The following is a 20422-nucleotide window of genomic DNA, read 5'->3' on the forward strand; positions in this document are numbered from 1 at the left end:
TATCAGGCCTCCGATTAGAGCCCTGATTCCATCTTGGGATTTGAATCTGGCATTGTCCTTCCTAACAATCTCTCCCTGAGACCCTAAAGGCTTAAGCTGCTCACTCTTAAGGCTTTCTTTTTGGTGCCTATATGCTCAGCAAGGAGAATTTCAGAGTTGCAAGTACTTTCATGCAGAGAGCCGTTTCTGATTTTCATGAATGAGTTCTATCCTTTCTTCCAAAAGTGGTTTCTTCCTTTCTTCTTAACCAGGCGGTATATCTTCCCTCCTTCTGAAGGGAATCATGCAGATATGAGTTGGATCTACTTTACAGATTTGGATGTGAGAGGGATTTTCTTTCACTACCTGAAGATCACAAATATTTTCCAAAAGTCCAATTATCTATTCGTTCTTTACAGAGGACATAAGAAAGGTGTTGCAGCTTCTAAAGCCATCTTGGCATGCTGGATAAATGAAGTGATTGGAGTGATCTATGTGGGCAAGGATCTTTGCTGTCCCTAAGCAAATTAGGACTCGTTCTACCAGAGTGCAGGTGACTTCATGTACTGAGCCTTAACTGTTTTCTGCAGTGGAGATTTGTAGAGCAGCAACCTGGTTTTCCTTACATACCGTCTTGAAGCATTACTAGTGGGGTGTATGGGTAGAAAGGAGTCATCCTTTGGATCCAAATAAACCATTATTACGCTGGAGTTGCAAAAAATCCACTTCTTATCCCTAGGATAAGCAGCATGGAATCTATCGATCCACTTGGAGTCCTGCCAGGTACTCTTCACCTGGGTTGACCACTGTTGTAAACAGGATGCTGGGCTTGATGGACCCTTGGTCTGACCCAGTATGGCAAGTCTTATCTACTTATGTAAGTCTTGAGAGCAAGTTTGACAGTATCTCTTCCAAGAGGAATGTAGCTTTAGTATATCCCATGTGTATGGACTGGGCTGGCTGGAAGATGTTGGTGACATTTGTTCTTATCTGAAAATTTCCTTTCCTTGAGTTCAGCCAGATCAGTCCAGAACCCTCCCTTTTCTTCCAGATGAGGTTGACTGCTATTGTATATTTCAGGAAGAGCTTTTGTTTAAAATGAAGTTGATATATACAAGTTCCAAATTGGTTGTTTTCATGATTCCTTCACGTTCTAAGATTTCTTTGTAAAGATCCGTTACTGAATTTCCTTCTGCCATGCAGGTGGTGCTGTGAGCTGCTTGGACTATCTAGCTAGTAAGGCGAGACTTTCTTTCCTAAAACCATGTGTACTCTTCCCCTTTAAGCCAATTCTTTCTATATGGCCAGTAGTTTTGTTTTTAAGACTAATTTCTAGCAAATTGCTCACTGGTCTGTAGTTTCCTAGATGTACTTGAAAAAGTTATTTTGTTAGTTTTTGCCTCTCTGGCCAGCTTCTTCAAAAATTCTCTCTGCCTGTCTTACTACTACTTTATGTCTGACTTACTAGTTCTTATGCTCTGCTTTCCATTTTTTGAAAGATGCAGTTTTAGCTTTAACTGCCTCTTTCACCTCATTGTTAAACCATGCTGGCAGTCATTTGGTCTTCCTTTGACCTTTTTTTTTATGCATGGAATACATTTATCTGAGCTTTCAAGATGGTATTTGTAAACAATGTCCACACCTTACAAAAACTTTATACTTTTGCAGCCGCTCCTTTAAGGGGTTTTTTTTCTAACTAATTTCCTCATTCAATCATAGTCTGTCTTTTGAAAGTAATATGCCTTCTCTTAATTTGGGCATAAAGTGCTTTGCCAAAAAAACATGGTTTTATAGTTTTTCTAAATGCCAGGTAATTCACTTTCCAGCAAGTCTTAGTAGGTCATTTCATAATTTCGGAGTCACTGAAGTAAACATCCTCCCTCTTGACCTATCCAGCCTAATTGCTTTGAGAGAGGGTCTATGTAAGAGAACTTCTTGTGTTAGAACCAGTTCGGTGGTCGGAGCCCCGAGCTCCTTATCCTTGGTGTTAGAATCACAGGTTTGCCTAGTTAAGTTTGTAGAACAATTTAATATGCCAAACTGCTGCACTGTGGAAGTTCTAAAATATCTTTAGCCAGAGGTATATGAGATTGGACCTACCTAGAATAGAAACTGGAGGGTTCTTATGGTAGCAGTGTGGGACACAGTTCTGCTTTTCTGTTTTTGAATATTCTCTGTTGTGGTGTTGGACTTGGGAGCGCTTTCAAGCCAGTGCTTATATTTCCTGGGCAGGCCGAGTGGCAGTCGTTGGTCTGCCTTGGAGAACCATTGAATGAACTATAAAAGTGCTCTGTCCTGGGGATTCCCAAACTATGGGTCTGAACACTCCAGAGGATTTTGGAGGTGAATTGCAAGGTAAAAAAACATTGAGAGGTTTCTTTAAACATGATCTTATTTGCTTTACAGGACTGATTTCTCAAATCCATTTTTATGTACACTCGTCAACCTTTTGAGTTTCATAATATCCACCATGAATATGCATGAGATATATTTTACCTCCACTGTACGCAAAACGGGCCTCGTGCTTATTCATGGTGGATATTGTGAAAACCTGACTGGTTGGGGGTCTCCGAGAGCAGGTTTGAGAACTGTTGTTTTACAGGATTAGTATTTGATTTGACATCTACCAGGTTCTAAAAAAAACAGTATTATTACTAGGTGCTGGCCAATAATTAATCATTTTAACTCCTAATGGATATTTTAACAAGCTAACCCATTATAGCTAAAAACTGAATTCGGACCAGTTTGGTTCTGAGTCCTAGAACAATACTGAAGGAAAGCAAAAGCTGATGCTCAGAACTGAGGCCATCCATGAATCTGATTGTGAATGAATCTAGCTGCACTTGCAGATTATTACTGGGTAGGATTAGTTTGCTCAGTAACAACTTCTAGAGTGGCTGTCAAACTGCAATATTGTAGGAAAGGGATTTTTGAACATGAAGTACAGATTTAAGAGCTTTATATGTTAGTACTCTTGGTGAATATTACTGTCTTGGTAAAGATGTTTGTATAATGTTGATTATGTAATAATCTACCCCCCTCCAACCTCCACCCCTTCCTCATCCCCCCATCCTCCCATCTCTCTCTAACTTAGCCCCCCCTATTCCCCCTGATCCTCCCCACCACTCCCTCACCTTGTATATAGAATGTACATAATAGAATGTATATAGAATGTATATAACTCCTGCTTCTTGTAAAAAAAACCACCTTATCTCCCTCCTCTGTTCCCAGCATACTCATATAGTTCCAAGTTACTTCCCTGCCCCTTCCCTCCCCTCCCCCCCCCAGTTATATCATCATTTACAATGTAAAGCCCTGTTGGCTGAATTTGCTGTTGTCTGGAAACCGATGCGATGTCTCGTGCGAATGTCGGTATAGAAAAATGTTAAATAAATAAATAAATAATAAGAATTTTCTGTTACAGGTGACATACAAATGGTTAAGTCATACACTGGGTGTTCATGTGAACCAGGCGAAACAGTAAGTATGCACCAATGTATGTTAACTGCTTTAATCTTTGATAGTGTTCATTTTGTTGCCCTGTTTGAAAGACAGTCATCTCATCCTTAATTTATCTGCTCAGGTGGTGGTGAATGTCCTGTACTCACAACTTACCATCCCTTTATTTCTTGGGTTAGATCTGGCAGTGCAGCCTAGAGCGTAGATCGCGGAGTTGCCAGACCCGGAGCCCCAAGTTTGAATCCCACCTTGGTCAGTCATTGTGCACCCCTTAGCAAGCCACTTCACCTCCATGTAGTCAAACCGTAAGCTGTGTGACGGGAATGTTGTAACCCTGTATTTATTTGTATCTAGTGCTGAGTAAGCCCTGACAGTTATGTCAAAAAAGCAACATTTTAATAATTTCTAAATGCTATATCTAATGGTTTGGTTCTAGACTAGAACTTTCATTGGCAGCGTTTGAAAAATTCCTCTGGGACTTAGTCATCAGATACAAAATACACTTTGCTATGTACTCCACCCACCACCTCTTCCCCCACCAATTTGTGGTGGGGTGCAGCGGGCGTACATAGTAAAGGCTTGTCTTCCCTGGTGAGTGTACACTCGTATGCAGCCCCCCCATACTCTGCCTTCATGTCCTATCTTATCCAGGTGCAGGCCTCTCTCTCTTTCTTCCCCCTCCCTGTCTAGTCCTCACCCTTTGTCTTCTCTTTTACATTCTCCTCCCCCTTACTCTTTTTTTTTTTTTCCTCTCTCTACTTCCCCAGCCTTCTCCTCAATTACCAACCCCCTCCCCCCAACTCTGTTACTTCAGTCCTCTGTCTGTCCTGACGGAGGCCGAAGAGGCAGCCTGCTCCTGCCAGGCCCCAGTTGGGCTGAAGACACCTCATCTGCAGAAAAAGTCTACTTGCTCCAGGTTAACTACTGAGTGGAAGTTTCAAACCCTGTAATCTGGGATAAATCAAGTGAACAAAACAATGTATATACCTACACAAACTATTCTAGAGCAAAAACAGCTGATAACCCACCCTACGCAATCTTGGAAGGACTTGATAAATACTGAAGTGAAAAAATAAATCCTTATGTCATTACCCCTTGGGATTCTGCCAGGTACTTGTGACCTGGATTGGCCACTGCTGGAAACAGGATGCTGGCTTGATGGACCTTTGGTCCATCAAGTATGGCATGTTCTTATGTTCTTATGTCATGTATATTCATAAGTTTTTGCTTTGCCATATGGGAGATGTGAGTTTGTTCCTGAGCCCAGCTTCTGCCTAAGCCGACCAGGGCTAGGGTTGTTGCAGCCATTGCTGAATGGCGACACTTACTGGTCAGACTCGGGAGTGTATGTGTACCAGGATTCAGAGGGACCCTTGTCGAAGACTATATTTTTGTGTCTGTTGCTATGATGCTTGGCCTAGATGAGAGAGGGTTAAATCCCTGAGTGTTGTGAATGGAGGCTTATTACATTTCGACCATTTCTGGATCAGTCAAGCCTTCATCCGTTGGTTCAGGCTTTGATATGTCTCAGATTATTGTAACAGCATGTATTGTGGTCTACCCTTAAAGACTTTAAAAGACTGCAGGTAATTCAGCATGACTGGCTGTAAAATATAGGGATCACATCACATCGGTTTTTAAAATCCCTTCATTAGCTGCCAGTGCAGTTTAGAGGTTTAACATTTGCATGTAGGTCAATTGTTGGTCAAGCTCCTAAATATCGACAGGATTGTTTAGCATTATATGTGCCTAGAAGGACTTTGAGATCTCTTATTGAGTCTTGATTAATAATCTCATTGATCAAAGAGGTCAAGTTTTATTTATTTTTTATTTATTTTAAGTTTTTCTATACCGGCATTCGCGATGAGAATCGCATCATGCCGGTTTACAATTAACAAGAGGTGCAGGAACACAAAATAATATTTAAATGATACAAATAAACATTAACAGGTGCTGATAAGACGATTGCAGTTACAATAAAACAAGGTAATTACCCAACTTGGAACAGAGAAAAAGGAGGCTAGGAATTTAACATAGAGAACAAGTATGCCAATTAACAGTGTGAGATATGGTACGGTTTTTGCAACATTGAAGAAATTACCCTAAAGAAGGTTCTAAGTGTTAGTTAATGGAGATTAAGGTTCAGTCGGAGTCTGGAAAAGCTTTCATAAATAACCATGTTTTTTTTTTATTATTATTATTTTTTTATTATTATTTTTTTTATTGAAAATTAAAAAGTGGGCTTTTTGCTCTCCAGCACCTGATCTTTGGAGCAGATTGCCTAAGGAGTTGAGCTCCATCCGCATGCTTGGCTTATTTAAGATGTGGTTATTTGTTTAAGCATTTCCAGAAGGCTTACTTGCTGGCCATCTCTCTGTGCTGTTTTATCAGAGTATACTGATTCTGAGCTATCTGAGAAGACTGAGGGGGAGAAAGTATGCGTTTCTGGCTGAAGACATCCTAGAGGGTTAACTGATGGTCTTCCCCCTGCATTCTCATATTTGGGATATCTGAGGGGGGATGGGTTGGTATGTGGACAGGGCACTCATTTTATGGAAGGGTTTTGGAGCTGGCTTGGTTTGGATATTGTTATGGAATGGGCGGAGTTGTTTTTTGTTATATTGATTTTATTGCCGTGTTATGTTGTATCACGCTTCGGATACCTTCTGGTGGTAAGGTTTGTAAGAAATAAATGTTGTTAATTGAACTGGAAGCAGGGTCGGTGCAAGGGTATTACGTGCCCTCCTCTTTCCACACCTGCCTATCTGCAGCAGCTCTGACTCAGCATCCACCTCTCACTCTCCTTTCCTCCTCTGCCAAGTCCTGTATCCCCTTCCCTTTCTCCCCTGTTCACAGTGCCCTGCATCCCTTCTCTCTCCCCTGGTCTGGCATCGCTCTACTCTTCTCCCCTGCCCCAGCATCCTCTTTCTCCTCTTCGCCCCCCTGCTTAGCACAGTAACTTCACCCCAATCACTTTTCCCCTTTTTTGCAGCGTTCAGCATCTTCTCTCTCTCCACCCTCTACCTGACCAAAATCACCCTCCTCACCTGCCCATCACCCTCTCCACCTGCTTGTTACCTTCTTTCCACAACCCCCCCCCCCCGCAATCATCTACCCAGCATCCATTTCCTTCTTTCTTGCCTTAAAAGTAGATAGGCAGCACCTGGAGGATTTTGGCACCTTAGGAAACTGCTTTGTTCACCTAATGGGAGAACCAGCCCTATCTCGAAGCTTGCCCAAAAGGGAAAGAAGAGAAGTCCTGCTGAAAAGAACAGACTTGGGCTATAAGGGGGGTTAGTCTTTAACAGGCTGCTTGGAGCTAAAGTCTGCAGGTACTTTCTACCCTCAGACTGTAGCCCGACTTTTCAATGTGGAGTTTTGCACATAAATTTGCTTTTGTGTGCGGAACCAGAGACACATACATGCTTGCAGTTGCACTTGCTCGAGAGCAGGGGTAACTTTCTGCATGTCAATTCGCAAGCCCGCTTTTGGAAATCGAAAGTATGTGCATCAGACCTTTCCCTGCCTCCTGCTCTGGAACATGTGCTTACTTTGTGCATAAAAGCACGCACAAAAATAGTGTCCAAAGGGTGAAATTCCAAAGGAAAGGAATGCGTGCTTAAGGATTTTACTTGCAAAAAATCTTTTCCATAAAAATTTGCATAAACTATTAACTTGCACCATGGACCAATGATTATATATGACCTGATACAGTTGTAAGAAAATATTTTACATTTTTCTCAACATGGGTGATATGAAGGTCCATTCCACTGCACAACTTGTATAAGAAGTACAATCTAAAATATATTGAATGCTTATTTTCATTTCTTTTGTTTCTACTTGTACAGTTGTATTAAAAAAAAAGCCTACTCAGCGTTGTGGTTTTAGAACCGAATCTTCATCGGAATAAATCAAAGGAAACCAACCCCCACTTTTTACCATGTATCCTTTCTGGGGTAATTTCGAAAGCCACTTATGCACCCAAAGCTTTTTCTAAACTTACACATGTTACAAATTATTCATATACTTGTATGCACACAGAAATAGGCATTCTGGGGGGGAAGGGTGTGGAGTTTTAATTAAAAAAAAAAAAAAAAAGTACGTTAACACACGCACACAACGCCCTGCAAAGGCCAGGGGTAATTGGCCTGGTTAATTTGTGCTCCTAAATTTTGCTTTGAAAATTGGCCTTAACATGTGTTCTTTTGAAAGGCCCAGGTTATGGGGGTGGTCCTAAAATGACTTGTTTTAGTTCTTTCTGGTTTAAAAGACAGGCAGCGGAGTTCTGCAGACACAAGTCGAGTGTATTGCTTGGATTGTATGTTCTTTGGGGCATATTGCACCTTTGTGGTGCGTCAGTCCGTCATATCCCTGTAGTGCCATACTGACATGAAGCAGTAATCTGTTCCTGCGCATGTAAAGCAGCAGCTTGTCTCTCTTTTTACAGGATGCTTTATGAGTATGTGGAAAGGAAACGAAAGGAGAACTTGGGAGCTCAGCTGCATGTCACCTACTTGGTGACAGGGAAGCACATTCAGAATGGATACGCTGTAAGTGTCTGGGCTGCCACAGGCAGTAAATACACAGTGTGTCTGAAATATCAATGCTTGTATGTAGGAGGTTGTTGGAATAGGTTTCTACTACCATCTAAAACTGTACATTTTATGCTGTTTCATCCTTGTTCAGTTCTTACTTGGAGTAGCCTCTGGTTGCCTGTGATAATCCCAGTAAATTGTTGGTGGTGCTGTTGGCTTTTAAGAAAACTCAAGGGGGTCGATATTCAAAGAGTTTGTCCAGCTACGTTTGGGATATATCCAGACGAACCACAGATTTTTAATTTCCCACCGCTCTGAGCATCTCTAATATATCTTGCTAATGTTTAGCCGGATAACTTATCCAGCTAACACAAATATTCAGAGTTAGCTGGATAACTTATCTGGCTAGATCTGATCATTCTGCTAGATAAGTTTAGCCAGCTAACTATATGGCTATATTCAGCGAAGCACCTAATTGGCAGTGCTGTGATGAATATATGTTACAATTTATCCTGCTAACATTAGCTGCAGAAATGGTCTGCTTGCCACACTGTTGAGTGACTGATGGGTAGTGGTAAATGGAGTTTTCTCTGAGGAGGGAGGGTGTTACTAGAGGTGAGCCTCAGGAATTTGTCCTTGGACCTGTTCTTTTCAACATTTTTGTGAGCGACATAATGGAAGGATTATCAGGAAAGGTTTGTCTTTTTGCCAATGATACCAAAATCTGTAGCAGGGTGGAAACCATGAGGAGGGATCTAGCAAAGCTCGAGGGATGGTCTACTGCTAAAAAATGCAGAGTAATGCATTTAGGATGCAAAAACCCAAGGGAAAGGCACAGAATTGGAGGTGAAATTCTTTTAAGCACAAAGGAAGAGCAGGATCTGGGGGTAACAGTATCTGATGATATTAAGGTGGCCAAACAGGTGGATAAAGCAACAGCAAAAGCCAGAAAGCTGCTTGGCTGCATCGGGAGAGGAATGATCAGCAGAAAATTGAGGCGATATTGCCCCTGATTAGGTCACTGGTGAGACCTCACTTGGAATATTGTGAACAGGTCTGGAGATCGCACCTTCAAAAGGATATAAACAGGATGGAGTCGGCCCAGAGGGAGGCTACTAAAATGGTCCGTGATCTTCGTTCTAAAGCATGTGGGGATAGACTTAAAAGATATAAACATGTATACCCTATGATAGAGACAATCAAATAGTTTCCATGCACAGGAGGTGAGCCTTTTTTCAATGGAAAAGGAGGCTCTAGAACGAAGGATCATGCAATGAGGATGAAAGGGGGCAGATTCAGGAGTAATCTTGGGAAATGTTTCTTTACAGAGAGTGGGGTGGATGCAGGGAATGGCCTCCTAGTGGAAGCAAAAACAGTATCGGAGTTCAAGAAAGCATGGGATAAATACAGGGGATCTCTAAGGAAGTGATGAGAATTATAATGCTAAATTAATTGGCTGGATGGGCCATATGGTCTTTTTTTGCTGTCATGTTTCTCTGTGTCTATTGACAGATAACAGCTACAAGATTAAACTGCCAGGTGTATGTGCACACAGTGCAATATTAGAACGATGGAAAGAGAATTTTCTTTGAAAAATAAAATGACATACAAAGTTGAAAGTGAAATCCCTTTTCCTGCACATCTGTCTTTGCACCTGGCTGTAGATGGTGCAGACTTTGGATATGTTGGAAGTGCAGTGCTCTTTGGTTGAGCCGATGCAATCTCCCAGCCACTCCTTCATATTTCCATGAATACCAATATGCCCTCACCTCCATGAGGAGTCTGCTCTATGCTCTTCCCATATCTCTCCATTTCTTTCTTCTTTGAGAAGGTCCCCCCCCCCCCCATGGATTTGTGTCGTGTGTATGGCTTGAGTTTAAAAATGGATTTTCCCATAAACACAAAAGGGTCCAAATTCAGCCGCTATCCAGCTGAGCAAGTTGGCCAGATAAGTTTTTACCATTTGGGTGTCGTCATCCGGGCATCATGGGGCGGAGCTATCTCTCCAAGCTCACAGAGCTTTGAGCTGTATGCCTGCGCTGCTCTTCCTGCGCACAATCTGCAAGTCTCCTCAGTTGATGATTAAGCTCACTCATCCAGAGCAAAGTTAGTTGGCTATCCAGGGAGGAGGGTGGGTTCACATGGCTAAATCATCCTGTTATCTATGGAAAACACTATTTACGGTAAGCAAATTTGCATTTTTTTTCATTGATAAGCAGGCTTATTTAGCTATTTTGTCTGGGAATCCCAAGCTAAAGGTTGCTTTGTGTGAAAAAACAGTTAAGTTGATTTTACTTGTATTTCAGTTTTTGTGTTCCCTTTTTTTTTTTCCTTTTTTGCAACCCATCTTTTTCGTGGACAGCCACTGGGATGTAAATGTATGAACTGATGACCATGTCGCTGCTCTACAATGTCCTGAATTGGAACATTATATAGCTGATCTCTAACTTGATGCGCCTTTGTGGCATCGGGTGGTTTGTTTGAATGTGATGCTTAGCAAAACTGAATACATTGAGTTATTCAATTCAACAATGTTATTTTAGCTACTTCCTTTCCTGACTCACTTGGGTTAAAAGAGATGAAAGTTAAGAAGTATGTCTGATTGCCTGAGTTCTTTTCTTGTAATAAGCCAAGGCTCTCTTGCATTCTAATGTGTGAAGTGCCTTTTCTCACAGGACAAGCAAGATGGTAGTCCTCACATAAGGGTGACATCACAAGATGGAGCCCTGTACGGAAAACTTTTCTGTCAAAGTTTCTACAAAGCTTTGACTGACACTGGCACACTGAGTGCACTGAGCATGCTCAGCGTGCAGTTATCCCTGTGAGCCACAGGTGTCTCCCTCAGTCTTCTTTTTTCTGCTCTGCAGTAAGCCTAGTGGTTAGGAGCTCTGTGAGAAATTCTAACACTTTTTCCTTACGGAAATACTTAAACATTTCCTGTCGTGTAGCCAGATGGACTCAGAACAAGTGGGTATAGTGTGCTCGTGCTAGCAGTTGGAGACGGATCTGACGTCAGCACGGGTACATATACCCCCACAGGAAGTGAAGCTCTTCAGTAATTTCCGTCTCCAAAGCAGTTTGGAGAGCCTGCATGCTCGCTGAGCGTGTTTCCAATCTACTTTCTATTTTCCACTTCTACTTACTAAACTTCTACAGAACATCGAGCCCCGCACTCCTGCGGTGATACCATTCGGTCCCTCCCCCAGTTGAGTTTCCCGAGGTGATTTCCGTGATCCCTCGGATGTTTAGGCCTCGGTCCGGTGGCCGAATTGCGGCAGGGACCAAGCCCCCGAGCAGGAAATGCTTGGGGTGAGCTAAGAGGCGCCTCGGTCCCGGCGTGGACTTGGGAGGCAGCGGGTGCATTCCTCAAGCGCGGCGGTGAAGGTATTTCCCCTCTCCCCCCGCAGCTGGAGACCGCCCGGGTTTCAGCCGGGAAGCGCCGAGGATGAGGTAAGGCGCACAACTTTTCCTTTGGTCTCCGAAGTTCGAGGATCGGTGGTGTTGCCTGTAGGCGGCACGCCGCGGAGGTCGCCATTTTGTTGGCCCTGTTCAGGTATTGAGCGCCCATGATAGGCGCCTGTATCGTTTTGAGCGCATATTGTGTTTAGCGTATATTGCTGACCGCATTTTATTGAGCGCATATTGTATTAAGCGTATATAGATGCTGCTTACTATTGAGCGCATATTGTATTAAGCGTATATAGCTGCTGCTTATTATTGAGCGCATATTGTTGAGCACATATTATATTGAGTGCATATTATATTAAGCGCCTGTTGTATTAAGTGCATATTGCTGCCGCATATTATTTAGCGCAATGGAACAATCGAATGCCCCGGTGTCCCTGGCGGCGGCGCCTCCTGATTCCGGCGTGAAAGCGCTTGGCCTCTGCTCAGCATGCCAGCTCAGAGCCATGCACAGCGAGGAGCCAGGCTCCCTTTGTGCCCAATGTGAGGAGGCAGTGGGAGCCTCGGGCCAGGACCAGTCTCAACCGAGGTTTGTTGACAGTTCCCCAGGGGCCACCCCGGATCTCGCAGGCAGTCTCGAACAACCTGGAATCCCGGAGGATCTGGTACCCCGACGACTTGAGATCACCTCCATTTCCTGGGTGGATCTCTTTAAGGGGATCCATGCCTTTGTACAGATGCAATTAGCTTCCCGTCCAGGCCCTGCTATTACCGTGGCTGCTGCTCCTTTTGCTGCTCCAGCGGACCCTGCCCCTGGACCTTCGCGCCCTTATCGTGGGCGAGCGCACCCGCCTCCGGGCAGTCCGGTTCAGGCGGACCCTGATGTCTCTGAGACCGAATCAGAACCCTCCGAGGAGGGGGAACTTCCCTCGGGGATGGAGCCATATCGAACCATGAGGCGGTTCTTTCCCAAGGAAGATCTCTCCGACCTAATATCTCAGTGCCTGGTGGAGTTGGATATTTCAGGGCCCAGCACTACGGTGCCATCTACACAGAACCCTCTGCTGGAAGGTCTTCGTCCTACAGCCCGCCATTTTCCCTTCTTGCAAGCAGCACAGCAACTGATAGATCTGGAATGGGCTGCACCAGCAGCGTCATTCAAAGGGGGGCGGGGCCTGATAGGCATGTACCCCCTGGATCCGGCTATCAAGGAGATGCTGGCGTGCCCTCAGGTGGACGCCTTGGTTAGCGCGGTGGTCAAGCGCACTACCATTCCAGTTGAGGGGGGGGGGGGGGCTGGCCCTCAAGGAATCTCACGACCGGCGACTGGACGCCATCCTGAAACAGACATTTGAGGTGGCAGCCCTGTCTTTGTGAATTGCAACCTGCTGCACAGTGGTGACGCGTTCCTGTTTGTCACAGGTCAGGAACAATGCTCCGGCGGCAGACATGGAGTCCGCTCTCTCGTTCCTCACGGATGCTGCATCCGACCTCATCCGTACAACAGCCAAGGGGATCTCATCTTCTGTGGCTGCCAGGAGGCAGCTCTGGATACGGAATTGGGCAGCGGATGCTCCTTCGAAGACACGCCTCACCAGAATGCCCTTTAGGGGTTCTTTCCTGTTCGGCAGTGAACTTGATAAACTGGTCAGCACATGGGGTGCCTCTCCTATACCTCGACTGCCGGAAGACAGGTTCAAAAGGAATCAGCGCGCCTTTCCTAGGCCTTCCAGAGGCAGAAGCTCCCAACGCTTCATTCCCTATAGGGGTCGCTATCAGGCACCCCGACCTCAGGCCAGGAACCAGTCCTTTCGGCCCAAGCAGCAGAAGAGGGGAGCCGCTCGGGTTCAGGCCCCGGCCGCGCCTCCCAATGAGATTCAGCCGATCCATCTGGGGGACGGGGCCATAGGGAGCAGGTTAACCCTCTTCTACCCCAGATGGGTCGAGATTACGTCGGACCAGTGGGTCCTCGCCATCATCAGAGAGGGTTACTTTCTGAACTTCCATCATCTACCTCCGGACAGGTTTGTGGAATCTTCGTGTCCGATCCACAAGAAGGCAGCATTGGAAGCTACCTTGGCGAGGCTCCTGTCCTTGAAAGCCATAATCCCGGTACCTGCACGGGAAATGAATTCTGGGCATTATTCCATTTATTTCATGGTACCCAAGAAAGAGGGCACTTTCCGGCCCGTATTGGACCTCAAGTCAGTCAATCGATACTTACGGGTCCCGAGGTTTTGCATGGAAACTCTGCGCTCAGTCAAGAACGCAGAACAGCCAGGAGAATTCCTCACGGCTTTGGATTTATCAGAAGCCTACCTGCATATCCCGATTCACCAGGATCATCAGCGCTACCTACGCTTCAAGGTGCTGGGACGCCACTTCCAGTTCCGGGCGTTGCCCTTCGGGCTGGCCACGTCGCCGCGGACCTTCACCAAGGTGATCGTAGTGGTAGCAGCGGCGCTCAGACAGGAAGGAATCCTTGTCCATCCCTACCTAGACGATTGGCTGATCAGGGCGAAATCGCGAGAGGAGAGCCATCGGGAAACCAACAGAGTGATCGCCCTCCTGGAAAGCCTGGGATGGGTAGTCAACCTAAACAAGAGTTGCCTACAGCCTTCCCAATCTCTGGAATATCTGGGAGTCCAGTTCGACACCCAGGCAAACCCAAAAACAATTTGAAGTCGGCTCGCGGGTTGAAAACCGGACGCTCAATTTTGCCGGCGTCCGGTTTCCGAACCCGTGGCTGTCAGCAGGCTCGAGAACGGACGCCGGCAAAATTGAGCGTCGGCTGTCAAACCCGCTGACAGCCGCCGCTCCTGTCCAAAAGGATGCACTTGTGTCCCTAGCGCCTCCTTTTGCCTGTTTTTACCTCCGGGCCTAATTTGCATAGTAAATCGCGTGCACAGGAGAGTGGGCGTTCGCCCGCTCTCCCGCGGACTTTACTGTATCGGCCCGTTAGTGTAACTGGGTTCAAAAAAGGTTTGGATAAGTTCTTGGAGGAGAAGTCCATTAACGGCTATTAATCAAATTGACTTAGGGAATGGCCTCTGCTTATTACTGGCATCAGTAGCATGGGATCTTCTTAGTGTTTGGGTTCTTGTCAGGTTCTTGTGGTCTGGTTTCGCTCTGTTGGAAACAGGATGCTGGGCTTGATGGACCCTTGGTCTGACCCAGCATGGCAATTTCTTATGTTCTTAGCTAGAAAAGGCTAACTATCATCATGTATCCAGCTAAGTTAGTCGGATAATTAGCCCCACCCCAGAACATTCCTGACCCCAGCTCACTTATCTGGATAGCAGCATTACTCAAGTCAGATGAGCAGTAAAGCTAGGAAGAGCTTCTGGCTTAAAACCTGACTACTTTAGAACCATTAGCCAGGACCTCAGGTTCTTTCACTATTGTGCAGTTCAGATTTCAGGAAGCTGGTATCATTGTTTTTGGGATATTTACCTAGTCAAGAGGGGCTACTGTAACTTACTGAGGGGCTGATGCAATACAGTGCGCTCAGCCGAGCACACTGTGTAACCCGCAGTCTGATGCGGGATAAATAGGCTCTAATCCACCCCCTAATGCAATAGGGGGATTAGCGCCTAATTAACGTGTGTCCGCGGAGTGAATGATTTGGCTGACACGTCGATCTGCAATGTGTCAAGAGGTCTGGGTGGCTGTTTTCATTACTGGCAGACAGGCAGGTTATGAAAACCGAGGCCGAGTTTACCGGCGTCGGTCTTCATAACCGGCAGCCGCGGCAGGTTGCGTTAAGAAGGAGGCGCGAAGGCTGCGCAAGCGACCCTAGCGCCTCCTTCCTAGCGCGAACCCCCCCCCCTAATTTCCATATTGCATTGCGCCCCCCCTTGCGGGCGCCATGCGTGCATTAAAGAAACGGGTGCTCAAGTCAGCGCCCTCTTTCAGCGCACATAATTGCAGCGGCCCCTGAGGGTCTCTCCTAGCCATGGGAAAGATACAGCTGCAGTATGCATAATGGCCACTTGATGTCCCCATTGTTTCACAGAGAAGAGATTTTTAAGCCAAAATGTCAGATTTCAAGCGACAGTTAATGAATTTGATTTTATATAAATGGACGTGTTACTTTCAAAAGGGAAAGTGAAAAATGTTTTAAACGTGGATAGCACTTGCCAGCATCTGTGTCTTGTTTTAGGAATATACAACATTTCAGGCTCTCTCATAGCACTGAGCCAGTGTCCGGTGGGAGCTCCTGCTGGAGCTTTGGTACGCACAAGGGAGCTGCACCCTGTCTGATTCTCTGCTGGAACTCAACAGAAAACCTGCTACAGGAATGCTGCAAAAGTGATTGAAATAAATTCAGCATTTTATTTTATTTGCCTTTTCCCTGCTTTTATTCCTCAGTGCAATACCTCCTCTCCACTATCCCCAGACAGCGTGCCTGGGTCTGAGGCTGGAAGGGTATTGCCTCTGAGGCGCACACAGTAGCGGCAGCCATCTTCACTCCATCTCCGGACCTGAGGCACCACTTTGGTGACTCAGGTCCACTGGATGGGGGATCCGAACCCAAATACTCAAATTCAGCTTTTTTAAAACAGAAGCTGGAATCGGCCTGGTGGCTGTGCAGTGCAATGAGGAAGACCTGGGTTTGACTTTTAGATCAGTTCAGGTCAGCCAGGGTTGAGGACATTGCGGAATCAACATTGAAAGCCCCTTGAAAAGGTTCCTCTGCCATTTGTGCAACAGCGACACCTGGTGGCTGGACTTGTATAATGATTGCAAAAGGAGCCCTGGTGTGCATGACTAAGCACTGTTGCTGCAATGCCTGGGCTAAGTGAGCTGGGAGGGAATATAAAGTAAAATCAATAAAGTGTTAAAGCTAAATAGAGTAGTTTTCCTTTAGGGTTGCCTTGTTCTCTAATATTTTAGAGCTCCTTACACTGGCATCATCTTTACTTGGCCCTGAGATGATGGGGACTCTCTTCTCCATGCTGCGTTAGATTCTGGAGAAGACAGCTCCCACCATTGTATACCTGGGTGAGCTGTTCCTGGTCTGGGGAAATACAATGGTATTAAATCTGCTTGAGGTCCCAGGATAGCCCTGGGGACTCTAACAGTTAATTGTCCTTCCTTTGCAGTTCCACAAGGTGGCAGTGGTGAAGGAAGAGCAGTTGGAAAGTAAGTTCAGGCCCTTTCATATTTGTGTTATAAAATGTAGCTTGTCTTTCCAGTATACAGTCTAAGCCACTCTATATAGAACAGTTAGATTTGTAGTTCTTTACAATGTTAAAGGGATAAGGTGGCATTTATTCTGGCCTTTCTAAACTGAAGCGGGCCGGCGTTACATTAATGGAATACGCTTCTGCTACGAGAAGGAATGATGTCTGGTGAAAAGTCCCAGCTAAAGAGTTTTATAGCTGCGGTGGCAGAAGCAGGCCTGGGGTCTTTACCTGAGGATGACTGAAAAGATGACTTTGTTTAGCCACAGCAGGTAGCTCTGTCAGTGCACGTATTTTGAAATGGCTTGCTCATGCTTTGACATCTGTATTTACCAAGTACTTCTCTTTCACTTGACAGCCACGAAGGCCAGGCTGGCGGTGACAGCCAGTGTGCATGTGTACAGCATCCAGAAAGCCGTGCTGAAGGACAGCGGGCCGCTCTTTAACACGGACTATGATATCATCAAGACCAACCTTCAGAACTGCAACAAGTGAGTGTGCTGTCCTTGGTGAATATCCTGTCGAGGTGCCGTGGGTTGAAATTGAGCTGGGCAGTATTTTCACTGCATGTGGAAGAAAAAGAATAATTATTTCCCACTGTTAAATCAGTGTTTCTGAAATTCTTCAAGCTGCTTCCTTTTGCAATTCCTATGAGCCCCTGGGGGTCAGCCATGCTAGGAAACCCACATCATAGCCAACACACAACTTAAGATGCTTTGATGCAGTTTCCTTCTCTCTACTTGACCAATTCTTTCCCAGTTACGATATTATTGTAACTGTAATTATATATAAACATACTTTGCATGGAGTGCAAGGTTGATGTGATGGTATATTAAATAAATAAAAGTAACAAATTGCCTTACTGTTACTAGTTCTGATCAGTCCCGATTGATTATGATGTCACAAAGGGTATCCCATGTACTGGTGGAAGTCAGTCACATCCCAATCCATCAGTTTGTTTGTGACCCTTTTTTCTGATTATAACTCCATCCTGGTTTGGGAGGAGGAGGAGCCCGATGCAAAGAGTTCACAGAACGCTGACTTCGACAATAAACATTTTTTTTGTATGTACCTACATCAGTCCAGACTCCTGGGTTTTGCCTCCTTGCCAGCAGATGGAGACAGAGAAAGTTTCACTGACACTGTACATAACCCGATGTGCCTCCTGCGGTCTCTCAGTATTTCTCTGTCTCTGGTAGATGGTGTATTCTCACAGGACAAGCAGGATGGTTGTCCTCACAAATGGGTGACATCGAGGATGGAGCCCACCACGGAAAACTTCTGTCAAAGTTTAACAGAACTTTGACTGGCCCCTACTGGGCATGCCCAGCACGGCACTGACCCTGCAGCCAGCAGGGGTCTCCCTTCAGTCTTCTTTTTTCCGCGCAGCAGTTGCCATGCGGCGAAAGGAGCTCTTTACCACGTTCCTGACAGGAAATCGGAATTTTATATTCTGAAGAAAATTTACCCCTCAGGGGTCTCCCTTCGACCAATTTTTACATCTCGTGGAACTCCGGTAAGTTTTTTGCCGTTTTTGGTCGACTTACGTCGAGTTTGGCCCTTGAGGCCTGTCGACAGTCACCAATCCCGCGACTAAATTTTTGGCCCAAGGCCATGGCGACGGGGTTTCGTCGATGTCCGGACTGTACCCGGACTATGTCAATCACAGACCCCCATAGGGTCTGCGTTTTGTGTTTAGGCAGCGAGCATGATGTCCTGACTTGCACCAAATGTGCCTTAATGACACCCAAAGGTCGCAAAGCCAGGATGGAGAAGATGGGGCTCCTCTTCCATGCTCGCACCCCAACGCCATCGATAGCATCGACGTCATCGGAACCGGCACCGTCGAAGTTGCACCATCATCGTCAACCCTCCGGTGACCGTCCACCATCGATGACTTCCCGGCCGTCGACTCCCGTCCCTTCCCCGGATGGGCGAGGGGATCGGAAAGAAAAACATCGCCATCGACGGCACAAGTCTCGGCCCGTCGAGGATCCAGAACCATCGACCTCCGTACAGACCGAGCCACCGACTAAAAAGCCTCGATCAGACCTGGCACCGTCCACATCTCGTTCGCAGGCACCGAGGAAACCCTCACCCCCTCGGGGTGTGGGAGCCGTGATCCCACCGGTTACGGTGGTCCCTCCGGCTCAGCCTCAGCCTCCCTCTCCCGTCGAGCCGGGTCTCGTTACCCCTGGTCTCCGGGCAGAACTGGACCGGCTGGTCCAGGAGGCCATCGAAAAGGCGATGCAGAAGTTCCAACCTGCACCGACTCCGGCACCGATTCCGGCACCGAGGAAGGAACCGACCACCGAGCCACTGGTGGGAGCACTAGCACCGCTACTGCACCGCATGGAAGCGCTTCTAACGGCCCTTCCATCGGTGATTTCAGTAGCACCGACAACACCACTGTCTCCGACAGGATTATCATCGGGAGGGGAAACACCGTTCGTAATTCCCCCTTCAGGGGTGGTCCCATCGGTGCCTTCTCATCCCTCGCCACCGATATATCCTTCGGCTCCATCGATTCCAAGGCCGGCACCGATTCCATCGACAGCACCGAAGCCCTCGATGCCGTTTCCAGCTCCGCCTTCAGCACCGATGCCATCGAGATTATACTCGATACCCTCGGTGGTTCCTCTTAATATCCCGGACCCTCAACCAGGACCTTCAGGGCTTCAAGCCCCGCATGATCCCTATGATACCTGGGGTGATGATACCTCTTCTGACACGGATTTACCTTCACCACCGTCTCCTACAGAGAGCAGAAAGCGTTCTCCTCCTGAGGATCTCTCTTTCATCAATTTTGTGAAGGAGATGTCAGTTAGTCCCTTTTCAGCTACAATCTGAAAAAGATGACAGGCACCAGATGATGGAACTACTCCAATTTCTGGATGCTCCCAAAATCATCGCTTCCATCCCTATTCACCAGGTGTTTCTAGATCTTCTAAAGAAAAACTGGGAATCTCCTTCATCTGTCTCCCCAGTCAATAAGAAAGCTGACTCCACATATCTTGTCCAGTCAGCACCGGGATTTCAGAAGCCTCAACTGGATCATCGCTCTGTCGTTGTTGAGTCAGCTCAAAAGAAAGCTAAGCGTCTAAAGCCACACTCTTCAACTCCACCTACCAAGGATAACAAATTCCTAGATAGTGTAGGAAGGAAGGTGTATCACGGAGCTATGTTAATTTCACGCATAGCTTCGTATCAGCTTTATATGACTCAATATAACAGAGCTATCCTAAAACAGATGCAAGAATATGCGGATGCCTTGCCTGAGCAATATCAACCACAGCTTCAAGCCCTCCTTAACAAAGGGTTTGAGGCCGGGAAGCATGAAATTAGGACTGCATATGACATCTTCGATGCTTCCACAAAAGTTTCAGCCACAGCCATCTCAGCCAGACGTTGGGCTTGGCTAAAATCATCAGACCTTCGCCCAGAGGTCCAGGACCGGCTATCTGATTTACCCTGCCTAGGGGACAACTTGTTTGGAGAACAAATTCAGCAAATAGTAGCCGAATTAAAAGATCACCATGAGACGTTAAAACAACTCTCATCCACGCCTTCTGATGTGACCTCCAAACAACCATCTAAGAAAGACTCTAAAAAGTCGTTCTTTAGGCCACGTCGGTATTACCCTCCATCGGCTAAGCCTCGACCTACACGGTCTTCCAACAGAGCTCAGCCACGCCAGCCTCGGAAGCAAAGACCCACAGTAGCCCCACCCCCTGGGCCTGCGGCGGGCCTTTGACTTCCCTGTAGAGAGCACTTGCCAGACCCCTCTTCCAGCCATCCCTGTGGGAGGTCGACTGTGCCACTTTTTAGACCGCTGGCTACAGATCACCTCAGATCAGT

General features: G+C 46.3%; 1 protein-coding gene across 2 annotated transcripts in view; it reads left to right on the forward strand.

The window, feature by feature from the left end:
* Positions 1 to 20422, forward strand: part of POLD3 (DNA polymerase delta 3, accessory subunit) — a 128385-nt gene that overhangs the window by 15258 nt on the left and 92705 nt on the right. The window contains exons 2-6 of one of the 2 annotated variants that reach the window (XM_029602080.1): positions 2212 to 2334; positions 3404 to 3459; positions 7886 to 7988; positions 16484 to 16523; positions 16923 to 17055. In XM_029602080.1, coding sequence (XP_029457940.1) covers positions 7887 to 7988; positions 16484 to 16523; positions 16923 to 17055 — 275 coding nt within the window. In that variant the 5' untranslated portion in view covers positions 2212 to 2334; positions 3404 to 3459; position 7886. The remainder of the gene's footprint in view (positions 1 to 2211; positions 2335 to 3403; positions 3460 to 7885; positions 7989 to 16483; positions 16524 to 16922; positions 17056 to 20422) is intronic. The other variant, XM_029602079.1, reaches the window with a different exon arrangement.

Source organism: Rhinatrema bivittatum, chromosome 5 (assembly GCF_901001135.1).
Source record: "Rhinatrema bivittatum chromosome 5, aRhiBiv1.1, whole genome shotgun sequence".
Classification (NCBI taxonomy): domain Eukaryota; kingdom Metazoa; phylum Chordata; class Amphibia; order Gymnophiona; family Rhinatrematidae; genus Rhinatrema; species Rhinatrema bivittatum.